This window comes from Berghia stephanieae, chromosome 4, assembly GCF_034508935.2.
Source record: "Berghia stephanieae isolate SIO BIC M18660-M18661 chromosome 4, UCSD_Bste_1.3, whole genome shotgun sequence".
Taxonomy (NCBI): Eukaryota; Metazoa; Mollusca; class Gastropoda; order Nudibranchia; family Aeolidiidae; genus Berghia; species Berghia stephanieae.
This window is the reverse complement of record NC_088363.1, coordinates 63,389,734-63,409,972: the sequence shown is the minus strand read 5'-3', so window position 1 is coordinate 63,409,972 and position 20,239 is coordinate 63,389,734. Positions and strand designations below refer to the sequence as shown.

At 37.4% G+C, this 20,239-nt stretch overlaps 1 protein-coding gene across 1 annotated transcript in view; it reads left to right on the top strand.

Annotated features, from left to right (window-relative positions):
* Positions 1-439: 439 nt before the first annotated feature.
* The window catches only part of LOC144970994 (histone-lysine N-methyltransferase MECOM-like), a 216,603-nt gene continuing 196,803 nt past the window's right edge, over positions 440-20,239 (top strand). Inside the window, exons 1-2 of the mRNA XM_078911271.1 lie at positions 440-860; positions 10,671-10,858. Coding sequence (XP_078767397.1) covers positions 10,804-10,858 — 55 coding nt within the window. The 5' untranslated portion in view covers positions 440-860; positions 10,671-10,803. The remainder of the gene's footprint in view (positions 861-10,670; positions 10,859-20,239) is intronic.

Genomic DNA, 20,239 nt, shown 5'->3' with positions numbered 1-20,239 from the left:
TCTCTTTCTCTCTCTCTCTCTCTCTCTCTCTCTCTCTCTCTCTCTCTTTCAATCATTCTTCTCCTCCCCCCTCTCCCTCTCTATTCCTTGAAAATAGACAAATTCATGGAGCTGGAAAGATACTTTAAGGCACCACGGCTACCATCATTATCACAGATACCACTACCACCACCACCACAACCACCACCACCACCACCACCACCACCACCACAACCACCACCACCACCATCATCACAACCACCACCACCACCACCAAAACCACTACCACCTCATATTTCAATCCTAATCCACGAGTCCATATCCCGATGTTAATCCGGCCCGATGGTGTAATGGTGGTCAGTCTTCTTTCCACTTCATTGACCACGACGTGACGTCCTAATGGTCAAACCAATATACCGATGTCCACTTATGGCAGCCTGGTAAATAATCTCACAGTTCCAGAGACACATGAGACACACTCGTTATTATAATATCACAGTAGAGTGTGTCCGGACTGGGACACTTGCCCCACGGTCATTAGTTCCACCGTTAATGACAGTCCCATTGTTTTTATAAGGATACAACAATATTGGGATCATTACATACAGATCATTGTCTTAAGTTATTTTGATTGAGTGAGATGTGCACGTTACGTGGATGACACAACAATATTCTGTGACTTCATCCAATTTTATTGGAATTTATGTTAAGTTCGTGTGTATTTTTCTTGGCGTCCATACTGTTGATGAAGGGAAAACTCGAAACATTTATTTCTTTGTTAATGTTTGGTTATTGAACTAAGCAAACATTTGACTTTATCGAAGGTTTTTTCAACTTCAGGGAAAGAATTAAAGGATGATTTGACTTCCAAATTTATCCAGGTAAGGGCATCAGCATGAGTATCAATGTTATTGTCTTTAATTACAACGTTCTTTTCCCTCCTCCTCCTCCTCAACATCATCATCACCATCATCATCATCATCATCATCATCATCATCATCATCATTATCATTATCATCATCATCATCATCATCATCATCATCATCATCATCATCATTATCATTATCATCATCATCATCATCATCATCATCATCACCGTAATCATCATCATCATCATCATCATCATCATCATCATTATTAATAACAATAATAATAATAATAATAATAATAATAATAATAATAATAATAATAATCATCATCATAATAATAATAATAATAATAATAATAATAATAATAATAATAATAATAATAATAATAATAATAATAATAATAATAATAATAATAATAATAATAATAATAATAATAATAATAATAATAATAATAATAATAATAATAATAATAATAATAATAATAATGACTATGATAAAAATAATAATAATAATAATAATAATAATAATAATAATAATAATAATAATAATAATAATAATAATAATAATAATAATAATAATAATGATAATAATAATAATAATAATAATAATAATAATAATAATAATAATAATAACAACAACAATAACAACAACGAGAAGAGAATTGTTAAACCATTATCATCCTCCTCTCTACCATACCACCAACATATTATCCCCAGACATCACCAGCTCTCCTAACAAAATAAATTGCCATTTCAATCAACATCAGCATTGGCACCATCAACATGATCAGCATTGGCACCATCAACATCGTCATCTTTGCTATCTGTGCCCATCTCGATTAATACAAGCAATCAACAATTATATTATTTTTTTCACTACTGAAAGCTAAACCAATAATATCGCCATCGTTAATGACCCTTAAATAACCAAGGCATAACATTTGATGAAATCTGATACTCAAAATCAGAGAATAAAACCCACCCCATTCACAATCAGATAAGGGACGCCAAAATTATTTGTTTTGATTGTTTATTTTTCTGGGTTTTGCACTTTCGATATTATTTTCAGCAGTAAGATGAAAATAAATAACAATGTGAAATTGAATGTAAGCTTCTATTTAATTACGAAAACAGATAAAACGGACGTTTCGGGTTTCCCCTTTATCAACAAACAGGATGAATGAAACACTACAGATGAATGAGATAATATCGGTAGTGTTTCATTCATCCTGTTTGTTGATAAAGGGGAAACCCGCGAAACGTTCGTTTTATATGTGTTCGTAAATAAATTGAAGCTTACATTCAATTTCACATTGTTATTTATTTCCAACACGTAACAAGTAGAACGAGACATAACGCCTCTTAGGCGATATTACAATTTTTTTCGGACAGAGACAACGCTGTTAACGGCCAGGTACTCATTTTACAATCCTGAGTGCGGTGAGAAAATGTGAGTAAACATCCTTTTCCAAGGACTCAACTATGCGCCGAGCGAGACTCGAACCCAGAACCCTCCGATCCGAAAGCGAGTGTCATACCACTAGACCACATCTTAATCCTCATCAAGCCATGAGGCGCATAAGGCATCCATCTACCAAAGACTTCCGTGTCTGCCTGCCCGCTGCATGGGCACCGATGTTATTCCGGGTTAGGGCAGCCTCTGTACGCTCTTTATCCATGGATCTTCTCCGGATTTCTTTGGATCTGCCTCTTCGTCTTTTGCCATCAGCCGTCCAGCGGATTGCAGTTCTCGACAAAACAGTTGCCTCCATTCGGGCAAAATGTCCAAGATATCTCCATCTGTGTCTCTTAATAAGCTCTCTGTAGCTGTTTCACTCCTAAGAGTTTCATTTCTAATTTTGTCAGGTCAAAACATTCCTAACAGGATTCTGCTACACTCTGGAAAAAATCCATATTTAAACATTTGGCCAGAAAACTCGTCCTTCAAAAAACGATCGATTTAAATGACCGCGAATGGCAGGTTTGAGAAATTTGGCCAAGATAAGGGTCATTTAAATTGATCGATATTTAAAGGACGGGTTTTCTGGCCAAATATTTAAATATGGGGTTTTCCCAGAGTATGGCAGTGGCAGTATTGTAGTGTTCACGATGAGATATGGCTGCTGCCATGTGCATCATGCCCTGGAGATCATGGCTTTCGTCATTCCAGACCCTACGTTTTGCGTTACAGATTACTCAAAAGCTCGAGCGTTTATATAGCGCAATATCCACTTGACGTGCTCAAGAGCTTTACATGGGGACGGGAGAAAGCGGAAATGATGCTTATTCTTGAATCTCCACAAAGAAATCAAGCCGCACTTTATTTCTATCTTGCTCTTTTGACCCCAACCCCCCCCCCCCTACCGCCTCTCTCACTCTCTCTCACTCTCTCTCTCACTCTCTCTCCTTCCCTCTCTCATCCTCTCTCTCACACTCTCTCCCTCTTTCTCTCACTCTCTCTCTCCCTATCTCTCTCTCTCTCTCTCTCTCTCTCTCTCTCTCTCTCTCTCTCTCCTAAATCCGTCTCTGCTACATTCCCCATAATAGAGTCTCTATCTAAAATCCTCTTTGTTATACTCCTGTCTTCATTGATACATTCATTGGTAACTCGTGGACAAGAAAGGCGAGGAAAGTACTTCACTTCACTGTATATTATTATGATTCTGATATTATGGTCCTTCAACTCCAAGTCATTGATTGCATGTTTGATCTCGTCTACAGATTGTTGTTACTTTTATCCATAAGTTCTTGATCAAATTTTTTTCCTGATATGTCTTTAAAAAGTAAATGTATTGCCAGAAAAAGAGCTTATAATATGATAATAAAATTTTGGTTTCTCCTAAAGAATTCAAACTTGGGACCTTTCCATTAAAAAGGCAAATGACAATTATAATTATCAAATATATAAAAATGTCATCCATCTAATGCATTTTACTATATTATCGAAATCGATTATGCTGTTTGTGTAAGCTTTATCCTTTTAAAACCGTTCTAGCCATTTGATTTTTTTTGTATCGCACTTAACGCTTGCTTACATTCTATCTTGGAACCCCCCCTCCTCCCCAAGTTAATCTGGATTCCAACTCATATATTATCATTGTCGACTGCACTTGTGACTTAACCTATCTCTCGTTGAGCCTTGCATTTTGCCCAGAATTTATTTAGAAATTTCAAATCACAGTCTCACTCCCAACTGTTTCTTTCTTTCTCTTTTGTTTTTCTCTCTTTTATATTTCTACATTACACGATTTGCACATTATAACAATGTGACCTAACTCACTTCCGTGAACGAGTACTCTCAATTGTAAGTATATTATCTATTATAATTTTAAGCTCCTTATCATAAGCTATCAATAAAGTTATCAAATAAAAGTGTCCCGTGCGCGCTCGGTTACGGAACACAGGCAAGGACACTGTGCATCTGCCTGCCTTAGTCATCAGTCATCCATCGTCAATCTCTCGCAGACTCTGAGTTCCGTAACGACAACACCACCCAGGCCCAATCACAAAGTGGCCGCCGGTGAACCATCGCACCTGTCTGTTTGTTCGATAATTATGATATCTTTCACAGCCCATGCCGGCTTCCTGCGCCGGTAAATAAGTTCATCAGCCAGAGTCAATATTTGCCAGAAAGTGGTCTGGCCCTAGTTACATCTTCCGTCTGTGGACCTGGCCAATTAGAATCGCCGCTGACCGCTGAGTGGACAATGGTATGACGATGTAACTGATACAACACCGATGATAAAAAAATCAAAACAAAACCCGTCGTCATGGATAATGATTGATGTCTCTATGTCTGTGCTTACTGTCCTTTTTTATAAGCAATTTCATTTATCTTATGTCGAAGGGAAGAACGTCAATGTCGAAAATATATACGTATAAAGCTACTGTGCTTTGTCTGCGATATCTCCTAATAATGGCAATTATCATGGATGTGGACCAAGATAGACGTTTTGTCTGTGGATCCCATGGCTGCATTTTGGTCAAAGCTTCCTGCAGCTGTGTCTTTGTGGAAATGAGTTTAAAAAGAAATAGAAAAAAAAAATCTTTGATAGTGATGACCTGTAGCTCGTTTCTTATTCATGTGCTCTGCATGATACTTTATTTTGAGAAGAAGATACGATTATCATAAAGGTTGTCATGATTTTTAATGCTTTTGGGTGGTTTATTTGACTTTTTTTATTTTTTTTTATTTTTAAATTTATCGAAGGATTTACAACTTGCACTCATTCATTCAAGTCTGGATTAACAGGCGCACCAAGGATGAAGTATGTACAACAAATAAGTCATGGCATGCTATAGTGAATACATGCCGCATAAGAATTTCGCTGATATCGAGTTCTTGAAGATGATGTTCTGGGGTGTTTTTTTAAATTATCTTTTTGGAGGTTATGTTATATAAAGTGCTATCCAAGATTGACATTGATAATGTTGTTGTCTAGGAAATTACCTATAATGTCTGGAATAGAATACCAAGCTTTAAAGTCATCCTTGACATTGCCATGAAATATTCTGGACACAAAGCTGTCCAAATTGGATCGAGACTGACCCATCATAAAGCACTATGATGAATAAACATGATTTTTAAAAGGGAGACTCGATAATAGTAATTTTCATACCATGGGGTGGGCGGAACAAACATTGGCTGGACCATTACGTCATCTGATCTGGGTAGAATGATAATAATGGACCGCGCAATTGAGATTCCCATTACAGGACACTGGCAGAGGAAATGACGTGAGAGAAACAGTGTAAAGTATCCCCTCTCTTTTTTTGTATTGATCTTCTCGCACAAACATGGGACAAGATTGACTACCTCTTTGCTCAGAGCGAACGCCCCCCCCCCCCCCCCCACACACACACAATGTTTTGCTGCTTTCAATAGAACGGCGGTAACTTCACTTGTCTCCACTTATTTACTTTACTTCATTTTTTTAAATTGCTTTTTTTATGAGATATATCAATGGTTGAAATGTTGGGCAAAATTATTAAGAGTATACATAACTTAATGGTAGAAACTGTCCAAATTATTAAAAGGTTGATCCCCCCCCCCCCCCCCCTTGCTCTTCGTACACACGAGGTGAATCCTTTTAACAGCAAACCTGAATATATTTTTATTCATTAATCTGTCCTATTTTCATCTATATCTCAAATGGTGAAAGAGGTTAGCTGTATGATGAAATATTATTAGAATATAGTCTAACTTCATATGTAAAGGGTTAAATGAGTATATATATATATATATATATATATATATATATATATAATATATATATATATATATATATATAAATATAAATATATATATATGTATGTATATATTATATATATATATTATATATATATATATGATATCATGATGACATTTTCAGCCGCAGCTTTTCTCATGAAAAGGGCAGTGCTCGGCTAGAATTGTTGCCTGACCATTAGATGACGCGTCCGGTGAGAAATCCATACTGACTATTATTAGTAGTTAGAGGCTAGCTATGTCTATTTTATAGACTGGACGTTAAAGTTTGCTTAGGCCATCGACTGTCCAGGCAGCTAAAAGCTCCAGTTTACACAAGCCGTCAGTTTCACATAATGTACAAAGAAAAGAAGACGGTGTCGTTGGACAACACAACATTGGCTATTGCATAACTGTCGGTTTCGAGTTTATTATCATAGGAAATCTTCTAACGATCCTCATGATTTTGTGCCGTATGTGTCCATGCACTGCGGGGTCTCGTCTTGTGACAAAGGAAACTGATGTTTAGAGTGGTTAATGATCGGATGAGTGACAATAATCGAAAAATTCGATTTTCGACATTGTGTCTCTGAGTATGACACTCGACTTCAGCGTGAATTAGTTATTTTGGCAATATAGATTCATATAAAGTTAGATATTGCAAAGGGTGCAACGCAGCGACTTCTATATAGGTACTATTAGTAGACGATGGTGCAACCACATAAGGAGTGCTATGCATGATTTCTATAGTTTGAGATGTAACTGAATGAAGTACTGTGAAATAGTACATTGAACTTTTTTATTGCCCGGTCTCCTTTAAACTTGCTCAAGGCGCTTAAAAGGGGGTTCCAATCCAACAGCAACATTTATCATGAAGGACATGACGCCTGTTAGACGATATTACAGTTTTTTCCCCGCAAGAGACAATGTTTTTAACGGCTAGGTACACGTTTTAAACCTGAGTACAGTAAGAGAATTTGAGTAAAGAGGCTTTTCCAGTCAAAGGCTCAACCCCTGGACCAAAAACTCGACCAAATAGCCGCACAAAGTTGATACTTGACATTGCACCTCTGAGTAAGTCATTCGACTTCAGTGTTAATGAGTTAATTCGGCAATATAGATTCCAATTAAGTCAGATATTTCAAAGGATACAACTACAAAAGGACCGCTTAACAAGACTTCTGCTGTGTGAGATGTAAATATGATACCATAAGCAGAATGACACCAGTTGGAGAAATAATTGAAGCACTATGATATAGTAACTTGAGCATTTTCATTTCGCAATATCCACTGTGTTCAATGCACTTTACAAGCTGTCCCTATCAAACAACAACCCTTAACATGTAGGACAAGACATTACGTTTTACATTTTCGTTGCTAAATTTGCTTGACCTACCTTCCGCTTTTGACACGATCGATCACATTCTTCTCCTCAATAGTCTTGAAATTGCGTACATGGCGTTTGGTACGGCGCTTTATTGGTTTAGGTAATATCTGTTTAATCGTAAACAGATTATTACGGTGGATGAATATATGACTGAGGAAATCAGTCTTGATTGTGGGGTGCCCCAGGGTTCAGTACTTGGACCAGTTCTTTTTGTTCTGTACGTTGGCCCTCTATCTAAAAGCATCAGAAGTCTCGATCTGTTTTACCATCAATACGCTGATGATAGGTGAAAAACCTCGGCACATTCCTAGATTCTGGACTGTCGATGGAGCATCGGGTTAATAATTTGGTTAGATTTCTCTTTTTCCAACTGAAAATAGATTTCTTCCATTAGACGGTTCATATCTGAGGATGTGACAAAACACCTTGTATCCCTCGTGTTTTCGAAATTGGATTATTGTAATGCTCTGTTGTTTAGAGTTTCGCAACATAATCTGAGACATCTTCAGATTGGCGAAACAACGCTGCCAGACTAGTATTCATGAAGCGTAAGTGTGATCCTGTCAGACCTCTGCTTCATGACCTGCATTATGCTTCCAAAGCTTGCCTTTTAGTATATCGTTGTATACCTTTTGGAACTAATTGAAAGATATTAAAACCCCCGCCCCTTCTGTTCGGCCATTGATTCCACCAAACTAGATGTCCCTCGAATACGAAAAGAAGCGGGAATGGGATTCTTTTCTCATTTGGGCACTCTGTTTAGAACACCTCATTCCAGAGCATTCGTGAAAAAGAATCTTTATCTACTTTTAAACGTTCGCTTAAAACTTATCTTTTTCGATTTCAGTAGATGATATAAATTCCCTTTATTCATCCTTAAGGGGAAATTTTTCTTTAGGATCTATATCAAGGGAAGACTGGAATAACCCAGGCGTGAGCCGCAGTGCAGCGCTGCAAAGTGAACTCAGGCGAGGTGAGTTGCTCAAGGCCACACAACGCGACGGGTAGTTGAACTCGGTACTTTAGGGTACGAAGAAAAGACCATGCCGCTGAGCCACGCTGTCCCATGAAGTGAGATAGTCGTCTGGTTTGTGTGGTGTTGTGTGTTTACGTGTGTGTGTGTGTGTGTGTGTGTGTGTGTGTGTGTGTGTATGTGAATGAGCGAGTGTGTCTCGGCCAAAGTAAGTTGTAATTTGTAAGCGCTTAGAAACTGATATCTTGGAGTTAAAGCTTTATATATAAGTTTTCAGCATTATCATTATCATTATGATGCTGTTGATGCTGCTGCTGCTGATGATGATGATGATGGTGATGATGATGATGATGGTGGTGATGATGATGGTGGTGATGATGTGATGACGACGACGACGACGAAGATAATGGTGATAGCGGTGCTGATGAAAGCTATTGTCATCAACACATGAGTCGAATAAAGAATAACAAAATATAGGAGAGAATCGATTGTAAAGAGGGACGTGCGTTAGATGGGAAAGCGATGCGTGATTTAGATGGAAGAATAGAAGTAAATGGAGAAGATAATTGAGGTAGATGAGTGATTGAAAACAGTCAATTAAAAATAATAAAAATTAATGAATAGATATTCTCTTCTCGCCCCCCCCCCCCCCCTTTCCCCCTCCCCCCCCCCCCCCCCCCCCCCAATCTCTCCCTCATCAGCCCCATTCACTCTACCTGAAGCACCCGCTGAACGTGATTACTTGTCCGGCGGTGCTGCACGGCTCCTCGTGCCGCAATAAAATACAATCAAGGCCCTTCCGTCTGCCAATTCATCACACTTCCGGCCCGGTACCTGATAAATGCCAACTGCGCATGGCAGGGCGTCACGTGTTTTGTTGAGTCAATGATATCAGTGGCATAATCTAGAGAAGATATTCATTGAAGACTTGATTTTTACTATGCGACTTGATAATGTTATTTTTTTTTTTTTAAATCATTTATAGATATAATAACTCACACACACACACACACGCACACACACACACACACACACACACACACACACATACATACATCTAAATATATAAAAAAAATAAGAAAGATATCCTACATTATAAAAAACAAAACAATAAAAAATGATAATTAAAAAACCCAACCAATCTCAATATTGACTCAATCAAAACAGTTTTAAACATTGACAGGACGTATGTCTAAAAGGAACATATTTGATTTCTTAAAATGGCAATTAGTTTCAAATGATGTAATGGGTGCAAGTCGATTTGAAATATTGATCAGTAATATTAGTTAGACGGGTGTGAAGGTGAAGAGTAATTAGATGAATTATTGGGCTAGGTTATTTATTTATGTTTATCTTTTAAAAAAATCAACTTTCTCTTTTTAAAGCAAAGTCGTTGGAAAGAAACAACGTTTTTTTTTATTATTTTGCTACAGTATAGATTTACACATGATATCATCATCATTGCCTTTTTCACCCTGGGTCAGGGTATAGGCCACAGACAAACAGTTTCCATCCTTATCCCGAGCTAACTTTTTAAAATCTCATTCCATGTCTTACCACCTCTGTATATCAGCTTCTTTAATTCTTCTCCATGTTCCTCCTGGCCTTCCACTTGATCGTCTGTCCTGAGGGTTCCAGTCCAATATCGGGTCAGCAGAGTCCTTTCGGCTTTGTCTGTTGTCCTTCATAAATTCTGTCATTCCAGAAACTCTTCGGTCGCCCAAGCTAGAAAAAGGATTTGGTTGGTCCGTCTGAGTTTCTGTAACGGTTTGAGTTTAACGGAAAGGGGTGTTAATCCTTTGCCAACCCCCAACCTGGAGGACCAGGTGGCTCAAAGATGGTGGAATCACACACCATTCGTCGACTTTTACGACACACATGATAAACGGTGACATTATTTGGTAATCATGCCCATCTGAACTTCCAACATGACTTCTCTATTCACCAATGTCCCTCGCTGCTTTGATCAATATGACATCATATAATTTAGTTGAATATGTGTTTCTATCAACCTATCTCAGGGCAAAATGAATAATAAAGACGCATATGTCGTAACTAACACAATCAACAACAAAAAAAAAATGTCCATCTGATATGTAGTTGTTATTGTTGTTGTAATCGTCGACTTTGTCGTACATGTTGTTGTTCTTTTTGTTTTTGTTTTTTGTATTGTTGTTGTTGCCAAGACGAATTTTCTATCTTTTTATTTATTCAATTTTTTATATTTTCATTTCAGATCAAAAGCTGCCTATATATTCTGTGAAAAAAAAAAAGAACTTATCTGCAAGGATTAAACCGTCCAGTTAGTTTAAAAAAAAAGAAAGAAGAAAGCTTCTAAATAGTCACGTGACTTTTGACGTCATTTCAAAATGAGGTCCAAACCAAAGGCAAGAAAACTGACTACGGGTCAAACACCAACACCGGGTAAGCTGCAAACGTTAATTCATTTCTTTCGATTTGTTTTAAACCAATAGCTTAATTACTTTATTATATTTATATTATTATTTACTCACATCTCAGTCTAAACTTGAGCTTGAGCTTTTATACAGCGCAATATCCACTAAACGTGCTCAAAGCGCTTTACAAGGGGTCCCTGACCAGCAGCAACACGTAACACGTAGAACGAGATATGACGCCTTTTAGGCTATATTAATTTTTTTTCGGACAGAGACAACGCTGTTAACGGCCAGGTACTCATTTTACACCTGAGTACGGTGAGAGAATGTGAGTAAAGAGCCTTATCCATGGACTCAACTATGCACCGAGCGAGGCTCGAGCCCAGGACCTTCCGATCCTAAAGCGAGTGTCGTACCACAAGACCACAAAGCCGCACCTAAGACAGAATATGAATGAATTTATCCGACTTCAAGCAATGTTATCGCGCTCACGTTTGGTACTGTCCCCTGTGTACCCGTATCCAGCACTGCAGACCAATAGAGGATTCAATAGTCTGATGTCACGTCCGCCCAGCAACGAACAGCTTGATTCTACACAGAGAAAATCGGTACTTTTTATTCTTCATGCTGGCTAGAACTTTTCACATGACATTTGATCAGAATGTATAAAAGACTTGAACCCTGACCTTCCGATCCGAAGGCGAGTGTCATACTACAACCAGACCACATTGCCGCACAAGTCGTACGGACCAACACACCACCCCAATCTATCCATTTTATTTACACCCCACTCTTTACCTACTTGTCATGATGACACACAATGGCTAATCCATGTCTCTCCCAAGACTTCTGGACCATTCGTTAAGTAGTCTTATTATTTTCCAGTAGTACAGATAATCTCTCCACCTTCTGTTCCTGCCTAATTATACGGCTTAAATCGTTGCGTCGTCCTACTGTAGAAAACTAAATTATGACCACGAGAAGAATGAATAAGAAGCCCATGTGAGACGAGGGAGCTGTCTCCTTTAATCTCATGAATGGGCGGGGGTGGGCGTGGAGGCGGTGGGGGGGGGGGGGGGGGGGGGGGGGGGAGTTCGTTATGGTTTCAGTATAGCGCAGATTTTTTTTTTTTTAAAATTTATTTTACAATTGTTACAACTTTCTTTGAAGTATCACCTTCCCATGGCTCACTGCCCTCGATGTCAATGTCCATCCAACAAATTAAAAATAATGGACAGTTGTGTCGATCGTGGAAAGCATTAATATTTACATCCTTTAAAAAGGATGGTGGCAATTAACGTCATTGTCAAAATCTCAAGAATCATATGATGACGATTGGGTAAGCTATCCAAAGGTGACTAAGGTTGACATCAGTGGCGTGGCATGCTTACACTATAAGGTGGTGCCAGAGTCAAAAGAAAATGGCTAAAACATGCTATATTGTTAAATACAAAAGAAAGAAAAAACATTAAAGAAAAGACTCAAATAAGTAAGAGGCAGTATATACCCTTTCTCAGTTTTTTGGGTTTTTTATTTTATACATGCTGTTAGCCATTTTTAAAAGATGGATGCGGTGCCAGGCACCAAATCAACCAATATAGCCACGCCCCTGGTTGACATCATTACCCAGGTAACATTATGGATTTGGTGTAATGTAGATTTTCTACCAATCCCTCAACTCCCCCCCCCCCCCCCCAACTTCGTCCCAATTTTTTTGTTACCCAGCAGTAATTGCTGGATCAATTTAGAATCATAAAAAGTGTTTCCTCTCAACGATCAAATAGCAATCTACTCAGAGATAGTCGGCAAATATTTTTGTGAATTTATTCCACGCCTTGAAACTTGAAGCCGTACGTACTGATTTAAGAAAATATATATCGTCCTTCAATTATCGATCGATTAAAACGATCTTCATTCCGTCAAAAACTCTTAAACATGGGACTTAATGATTTGAAGGACAAATTAACTGTCCCAAATTTTTAAGATGTGTTTTTTTTTTCAGGGTACGGCAGAGTTGGGTTTAAAAAAAAATAACCTTCATTCGTTTATGAGTGTGTGAAAAGGTCACATTTTTTGTGCAGCCCGACAAAACCATTCAATGGTCAATTGACAAAACCATAATATGTATTTTACAAAGCACAGAGTTGACGCCGAAAACTGAAAGTTATACAGATATTTTACTGTCATTCAAAGGCTCCCAGTCTTTCCCCCCCCCCCCCCCTTCCCACTTCCGTGTCCTACTCACTCTGATGATATAGTTATATGGTATGTTAGAAATCATGTTCAGAAAGCCATTCAATATTTATTATCGTTGTCAAACAATTGTGTATCAAAATCCTTCGCCATACATAATTCCAACAAAATTACTGGATCAATTTTGACAAACCCTCGATGATCAGACGATCTCATTGAGTCAATATTGACCGGCGCTATCTTCTATCCAATACGACTAGAAAAATAGATCAAGCAAGAAAAACATGTTTAACTGAACAGTGCGTTGAGATCTTCGAGCTGGACACAGTGGACACTTCGCCGCCACTTTATCTATCTTCGGCCATTTTGGCAGCAGGGGAGAGGAGGTAGGGGAAGCACTCCAAACTGTCAGGGGACGTAATCCAGAAAAAATAAACCGCACTGGAGACAAAAGATGAGCAGGACTCTTGGGTGAAATAAAAGCCAAAGAGTAAATACAGCTAGGCAAATTGAGGAAGAGTGAGAGAGGACAGACAGCTATGAAATGGCATAGATTAGATCAGAATTGTTGATCGGGGCTGTCAAACAATGTTGGAAGAGATCTTCGTAAAACGTGATACCTAAGACATGGAATACAAAATATAGCCGACAAGATTGTCCAATTTTGATAACACCCCATACAAAAGTATTTCATATGTGTTACTGTAGTCTAATGGTAAAAGGTCATTCCCATATTGATCCTGATCATTAGATAAGGGTTTGGATCTCGAGCCCTCTGTTTAGAAACCTGTGACAAATGCCATTTTACTTGTATATTTTCCTTATCCTTTGCATAGGAGAATGGCATTAGCTTGGAGGCTTGTCTGGATTTCAACGACCATGACATGCCTTTGTCTATATTCACTTAAAAGACTGCATGCTTGATGATAAATATTCGTTTACCAGAGGAAATATTTATTGTAGAGCACTAAAATCACAATAATAAAATAAGACAACGTTGGTAATAAGCTTTTTGTAAATCGAACATTTGCATATTTTAAGGGCAATTACGAGATATTTTCTTAATATTTCAATGTTTCCTCTGCGTTCGCAATGTCTGCTCCCTTTTAAGATGACTTTGCCCCGTCACTGATCCAGCAACTGACTTCTGCATGTTAAAACTTTTCTTTCTCTTTTTTTTTTTTCTACAACAAAACAACAACTACAATACTTCTACTACTCTTTCTCAAACTCCTATTCCTACTACTACTACTACTACTACTACTACTACTACTACTACTACTACTACTACTACTACTACTACTACTACTACTACTACTACTACTACTACTACTACTACTACTACTACCACTACCACTACTACTACTACTACTACTACTACTACTACTACTACTACTACTACTACTACTACTACTACTACTACTACTACTTCTACTACTACTACTACTACTACTACTACTACTACTACTACTACTACTACTACTACTACTACTACTACTACTACTTTCTTAACCTGACAACTTATCTTATTTTGATACCTTGATTTAAATCATTTGAATTTGGACATATTATTTTAAAGATGATAGTTGTTTTGTTTTTTTAAAACCAATTGTCATATTACACACTTCTCATCAAGAGAGTCGTAACAACGGTGGAATTTGGGTTGCAAGGGTGCGTTGATGTTTCTGCTCTATTTGTAAAAAATATCTCGATTCGCAGTGACAATCATATTTCTACACCAAATAGAGATAAATAGATAGATAGATAGATAGATAGATAGATAGATAGATAGATAGAGAGAGATAGATAGATAGATAAATAGAGAGAGAGAGAGGGAGAGAGAGAGAGAGAGAGAGAGAGAGAGAGAGAGAGAGAGAGAGAAAAGAACTTTCAATAATACTAACATTGACACCAGCAAGTTATTGCCATCTAATATATTTCGCTTTAACCTCTGAATATCAAAATGGTGTCTACATTCCGATGTCCAAAATCTTTACTCCGTATTGCCTGCGAATTTTTTTTTCTTTAAGAAAAAAACAAATCATATAATTCCTCCCAATGTATATATTTGGATACTTTAACTGAAGACTCAACCACACAAAGAGCAGTTAAAACAGCAATATTATTCGGAGTTCATTAAAAGTTCGAGTTGCGAAAAGCATCACTTTTATTTCACTATTGACGGAGACCTTAAGATGTGATGACTGGTCTGAGTAAAATCGATTCCAGTCGTCACAGAGTTAATTAAGCTGCCTGCCGTTACCAGCAGACTGACAGGGTCAGTGAATGAAGACGCTGTGCTGATGACGTGAAGAGGGCCCAGGGGCGGGCGAAGAAGCTTTGGGGCGTAAGGGCCAGTGTCTAAATATTGACCTGCGATGTCCAGTGACAATTAAGTCAACTTGACTACCGGCCCATTATGACGCGTTGGTCATGCGAGGAGGAGAAGGGTTAAAACTGACTGGAAAAGGAAGAAACTCCTCAATTTGATCAAGATGGACCGCCCGCCCAAGTTGTTTTGATGAGAGATTTGGGCTTCCCCCACTAAATCCAGAGTTAATATCTCTCTACTTAGATGCTCTAAAGGAATCTAAAAAATCCCCCTACTTTGTCCCGTTTTTTTCTTGTCTTCTGAACCAGAAGGCGTAACAAGTAACAAAAGGATGTATTTGGGCCAGAGTTTGTATTGGGATAACGGTTATCCGAATGTTAAGTTGTTTGTTTGGTGGTTTTCATGTGTGGCTTCAAGCTGAAAAGGGTTAAATTGTTTGTTGTTTCGCGCCTATTTGCTTTGCTTGGAACAGGAAATGGAAAATCTGATTACCTATGGTTTTATTAAACGGTTGATACGTTTGGTCCATGCGCGGAATTGGTTAAAGGGTTATTTAAAAATAAAAAAGAATCAACATTCATTTCTATTCTAGTTTTCAGTCTTGGTAGTAATGCAAATGTTGCTGCTCGAAGCTCGAAGAAATAAATAACAATGTGAAATTGAATGTAAGCTTTAATTTAATTGAGAAAACAGATAGAATGGACGTTTCGGGTTCCCCTTTATCAAAAGACAGGATGAATGAAACACGACAGATGAATGAGATGATGTGGTAGTGGCGTTGTTAACAACGTCCACTCTATCTGTCTTCATAATTGAATTGAAGCTTACATTCAATTATCACAATGTCATTTATATCTTGTTAGTATAGAATCTTAAACGTGACCTTTGCTCGTCATGCCATAGATGTATACTAGATAAATTGTAGGAACATAAATTGGGATAGATTATTGAGTTGAAAGATGAGGGCGACTAGTAGATAGATAACGAAATAAACAGTCAAATAGATAGATAGAAAGGAAGAAATACAGACGGGTATATAGACAGATATATATATAGATAGATAGATAGATAGATAGATAGATAGATAGATTGATAAATAGATAGATAGATAGATAGATAGATAGATAGATAGATAGATAGATAGATATATAGATAGATAGATAGATAGAAAGATAGATAGAGAGATAGATAGATAGATAGATAGATAGATAGATAGACAAAGGAAGATATCATATATAGATAAATAGACAGATAGAGGGGAAAATAAATAAAATAGATATATAGACTGATAGATATGTAAATGGAAGGATGGATTGATTGATAGATGGTTGGGTGGATGGATAAATAAATAGACATTTAGATAGTCCCCGAAAAAGCAAGAAGTTGAAACAGCGCTGTAGGCCTTTAAGACGAGGTGAGAAAATGCAATATAAGAGATAGATAGATATATATGAATAGATAGATAGACAGACCTGTAGATCGATAGTCTTGATGATTGAGTAGAATGAATTAGGTCAGGATGGTCAGAAATTGAAATTACTGATTAAACTGTGTTTTTGTTTTGTTCAGCATATAAGTTCAATGCGATCAGAGGAATTGGGGATGGATTGTGACTTTTTTCAAGGTCAAATCCCTCGAGTTCAAATGTGTTAATGAAGTAGTTTTTCCAATCATGTTTTAGTAACCATTCCTAAAAATCACTTTTACCAAAACCTAAATTTTAAGATTTAAAAAATAAAACCACATATAATAAATATGATAATATAGCAGGTTATATAGACGAATTCCGAGAAGCACACTTATCATTAGATTGACTAGGAGACTGCCCACAACTAGAGGTCACCCTCTTTGGATTGAATTGATCAAATGGAGAGTGATAGGCGATGAAATAGTCAAATTGACCATTGGCCGAACACTACAAAAAGACAACGACAAAGATGTAAAGAAAATATTTTCTTCAGGCAATTGAGAGAGGGATAAAGTGGAAGAGGAGGTTAAAGGGGCTGACTTCTTGTTGATGTGGAGGTGGATTTTGACCCCCAGCACACAATGACTAGACTGCTTGTTACTGTAAGCTTTTGTTGTGACAGTGTCAGTTCTAGCAGTCTTGTTTGGACAGCTGAGATAACTCTGATGATTGGTTCGCCAATAGCGGTTGTCGTCCTTTTGAGGGTATTTTTTTTTTCAATACATTTTTTGTCAAGATGGTTTACAAGTTAGTATTACGTTCTAAAATGAAAGTACACACGTGGCGCGGTGCCAGACATTAATAGAAGAAGAAAAAAATATAACGAGTAGGAAATAGAATGATAGAACCACGTTCATACGAAATTGCACGCAAGGACCGCAGCCACCTGCCTATTTGCTTAGCTGAGATAAGAGTGTAGATCATTTTAGGATGATGTCACGCATGACTAATCTTACAATGCATTAGCTCAAAAATAGGAAAGTATCAATCAAAAGATATAGATATTATAGTCGTATCAATATCCAATATCATTATGATTGGTTCGAGGAAGAAACCCACCCAAAAAACCAAAACAATTGCAAAACAAAACAACTCTTTATCAAGTAACATAAAGTATCGGAATGGTGTCATTGTTACAGATTACAATATGGACTGGTGTGGTGTTAAAACGGATCTGCTTGCTATTACGTAATTTTGGCTCCAAAATCAGAACTTCATCAACATTTCTATGTCATTACAAAACTTATTAAAAATGAAGTTTGATGGCAGACTTCATAATTTTAAAGATTTTGAAATGTCTTAACTTTTTAAAAATTATTAATCATTGTGCGGGTAATTAATTGACTTTAAAAGTTAACGACTGCTAATTTTATCTTCTAAAATTTAAGAACTTTTAGATTTTCAAGTAGTCCGTTCTGTGTTAGAGTGATGTCTGAATAAAAAAAATAGAGGGAGAAGAAATAGCCTCATGGGCAACAAAACAAAACAAAACAAAACAAAAAGAAAAGAAAAGAAGAAATTGAAAATGAAACGAAATACATATAGATGAATAGATATGTGACCAATCTTGTGCGGCTATTTGGTCTTGTGGAATGACATACGCCTTCGGATCGGAAGGCTCCTGGGTTCGAGTCCCGCTCTGGAATAGGCTCTTCATTCACATGCTCTTACACTCAAGTGTTAAATAAGTACCTGGCCGTGCTCAGCTGTATGGTTTTTGCTTCGTACCCAAAAGGTACCGAGTTCGACTACCCGCCTCGTTGTGTGGCCTTCAGCAAGTCACCTATCCCTAGCTCACATTGCGGCGCTGCACTGCGGCTGGGTTATTCCAGTCTTCCCTTGGAATAGACCTTAAAGACAAATTTCCCCTTGGGCATTAATAAAGGGAATTTTATTATTTTTCTTATTTATTTTTAACAGCGTTGTCTATAGGGTCTATCTGTAATATCGCCTAACAATTGTTATATTAAGTGTTGCTGATGGCTATGGACCCCTTGTAAAGCGCTTTCAGCACGTTTAGTGGATATTGCTCAATACAAATGCTTTTTTAAATCTTTTATCACGATGAACCTAACAGTTAATTTAACGTTTACAATATCATATTTTAATTGAAACGTATGCTGTCATCGATGAGAGTGGATTAAGTTTTATTATTATTTTTTTAAAAGATTTTTTTTATTGATACGTAATTTCATCATCATAATCATCATCATCATTGCCATTTTCACCCTGGGTCAGAGTATAGACTACAAACAGTTTTCATCCTTCTCTATCCTGAGCTGACTTTTTTTTTATCTCGTTCCATGTCTTATTTAGTCAACCTGTTTGATCATATCGTAGATAATGAACTGGTCATTAAGGCGTAAATGCGCCTATGTGGTTTAGTGGTTTGATACTCGCTTTCAGATCGGAAGGTCCTGGGTTCGAGCTTCGCTCTGCGCATAGTTGAGTCCTCGGATAAGGCTCTTTACTCACATTCTCTCACCGTACTCAGGTGTAAAATGAGTACATGGCCGTTAACAGCGTTGTCTCTGTCCAAAAAAATAAATGTAATATCGCCTAACAGGCATCATGTCCCGTCCTAGATGTTAAGGGTTACTGTTGGCCAGGGACACCGTGTAAAGCGCTTTGAGCACGTTTAGTGGATATTGCTCAATTAAAAATAAAATTAATACAGTGACTATAACAAAAGCTTGTAGTGTTGTTTTTATACAAGAAATAAATCTGCAGTAGATTGTTGAGATTTGAGGTTTATTAAAATCTTGCGGTGAAAGGGTTAATAAAAAGCACATCAATCTCTAGATATTTTCTCTTTCGGTTTATTAAGTCGTGTGAAAAGCTGAAGGACTTTTTACTAGTCTTACTACTACAAAGTGGTTGATGGTTTGGTAGTATGTTATACCACTACATTGTTAATTGTACGGCTTGAAAGATAAGAAGGAAGTTGTTCAGTTTAATTTGTCATTTCCCGTGGTCTAAATCGCGACCTTCGCGTTTTAATTTTTTTTCTTCTTTTCTTTATCATTGTCGTCACCACCACTGTCGAAAACTTCTCAAAAGAAGAAGAATGTGTGTGTGTGTGTGTGTGTGAGAGAGAGAGAGAGAGAGAGAGAGAGAGAGAGAGAGAGAGAGAGAAAGAGAGGGAGGGGGGGGAAACAATAAATAGACTAATAAACTAAACAAACACACACACACACCCACACACACAAAACACACAAAACACACAAAGAATTGTATTCGTTTTGTTTACTATAAACATAACAACAATATATCCACTACGGAGACTGTAAAAGTGAAAACAACAGCCACAGAAAAACGGTAGTGGCAAGAAAACCCACAAAAATATTTCGTTCCATTTTGTTTTTGGTCTTAAAAAGTGTTATTATTTTTCAATCAAGTCATCTCAGGGTCATGAT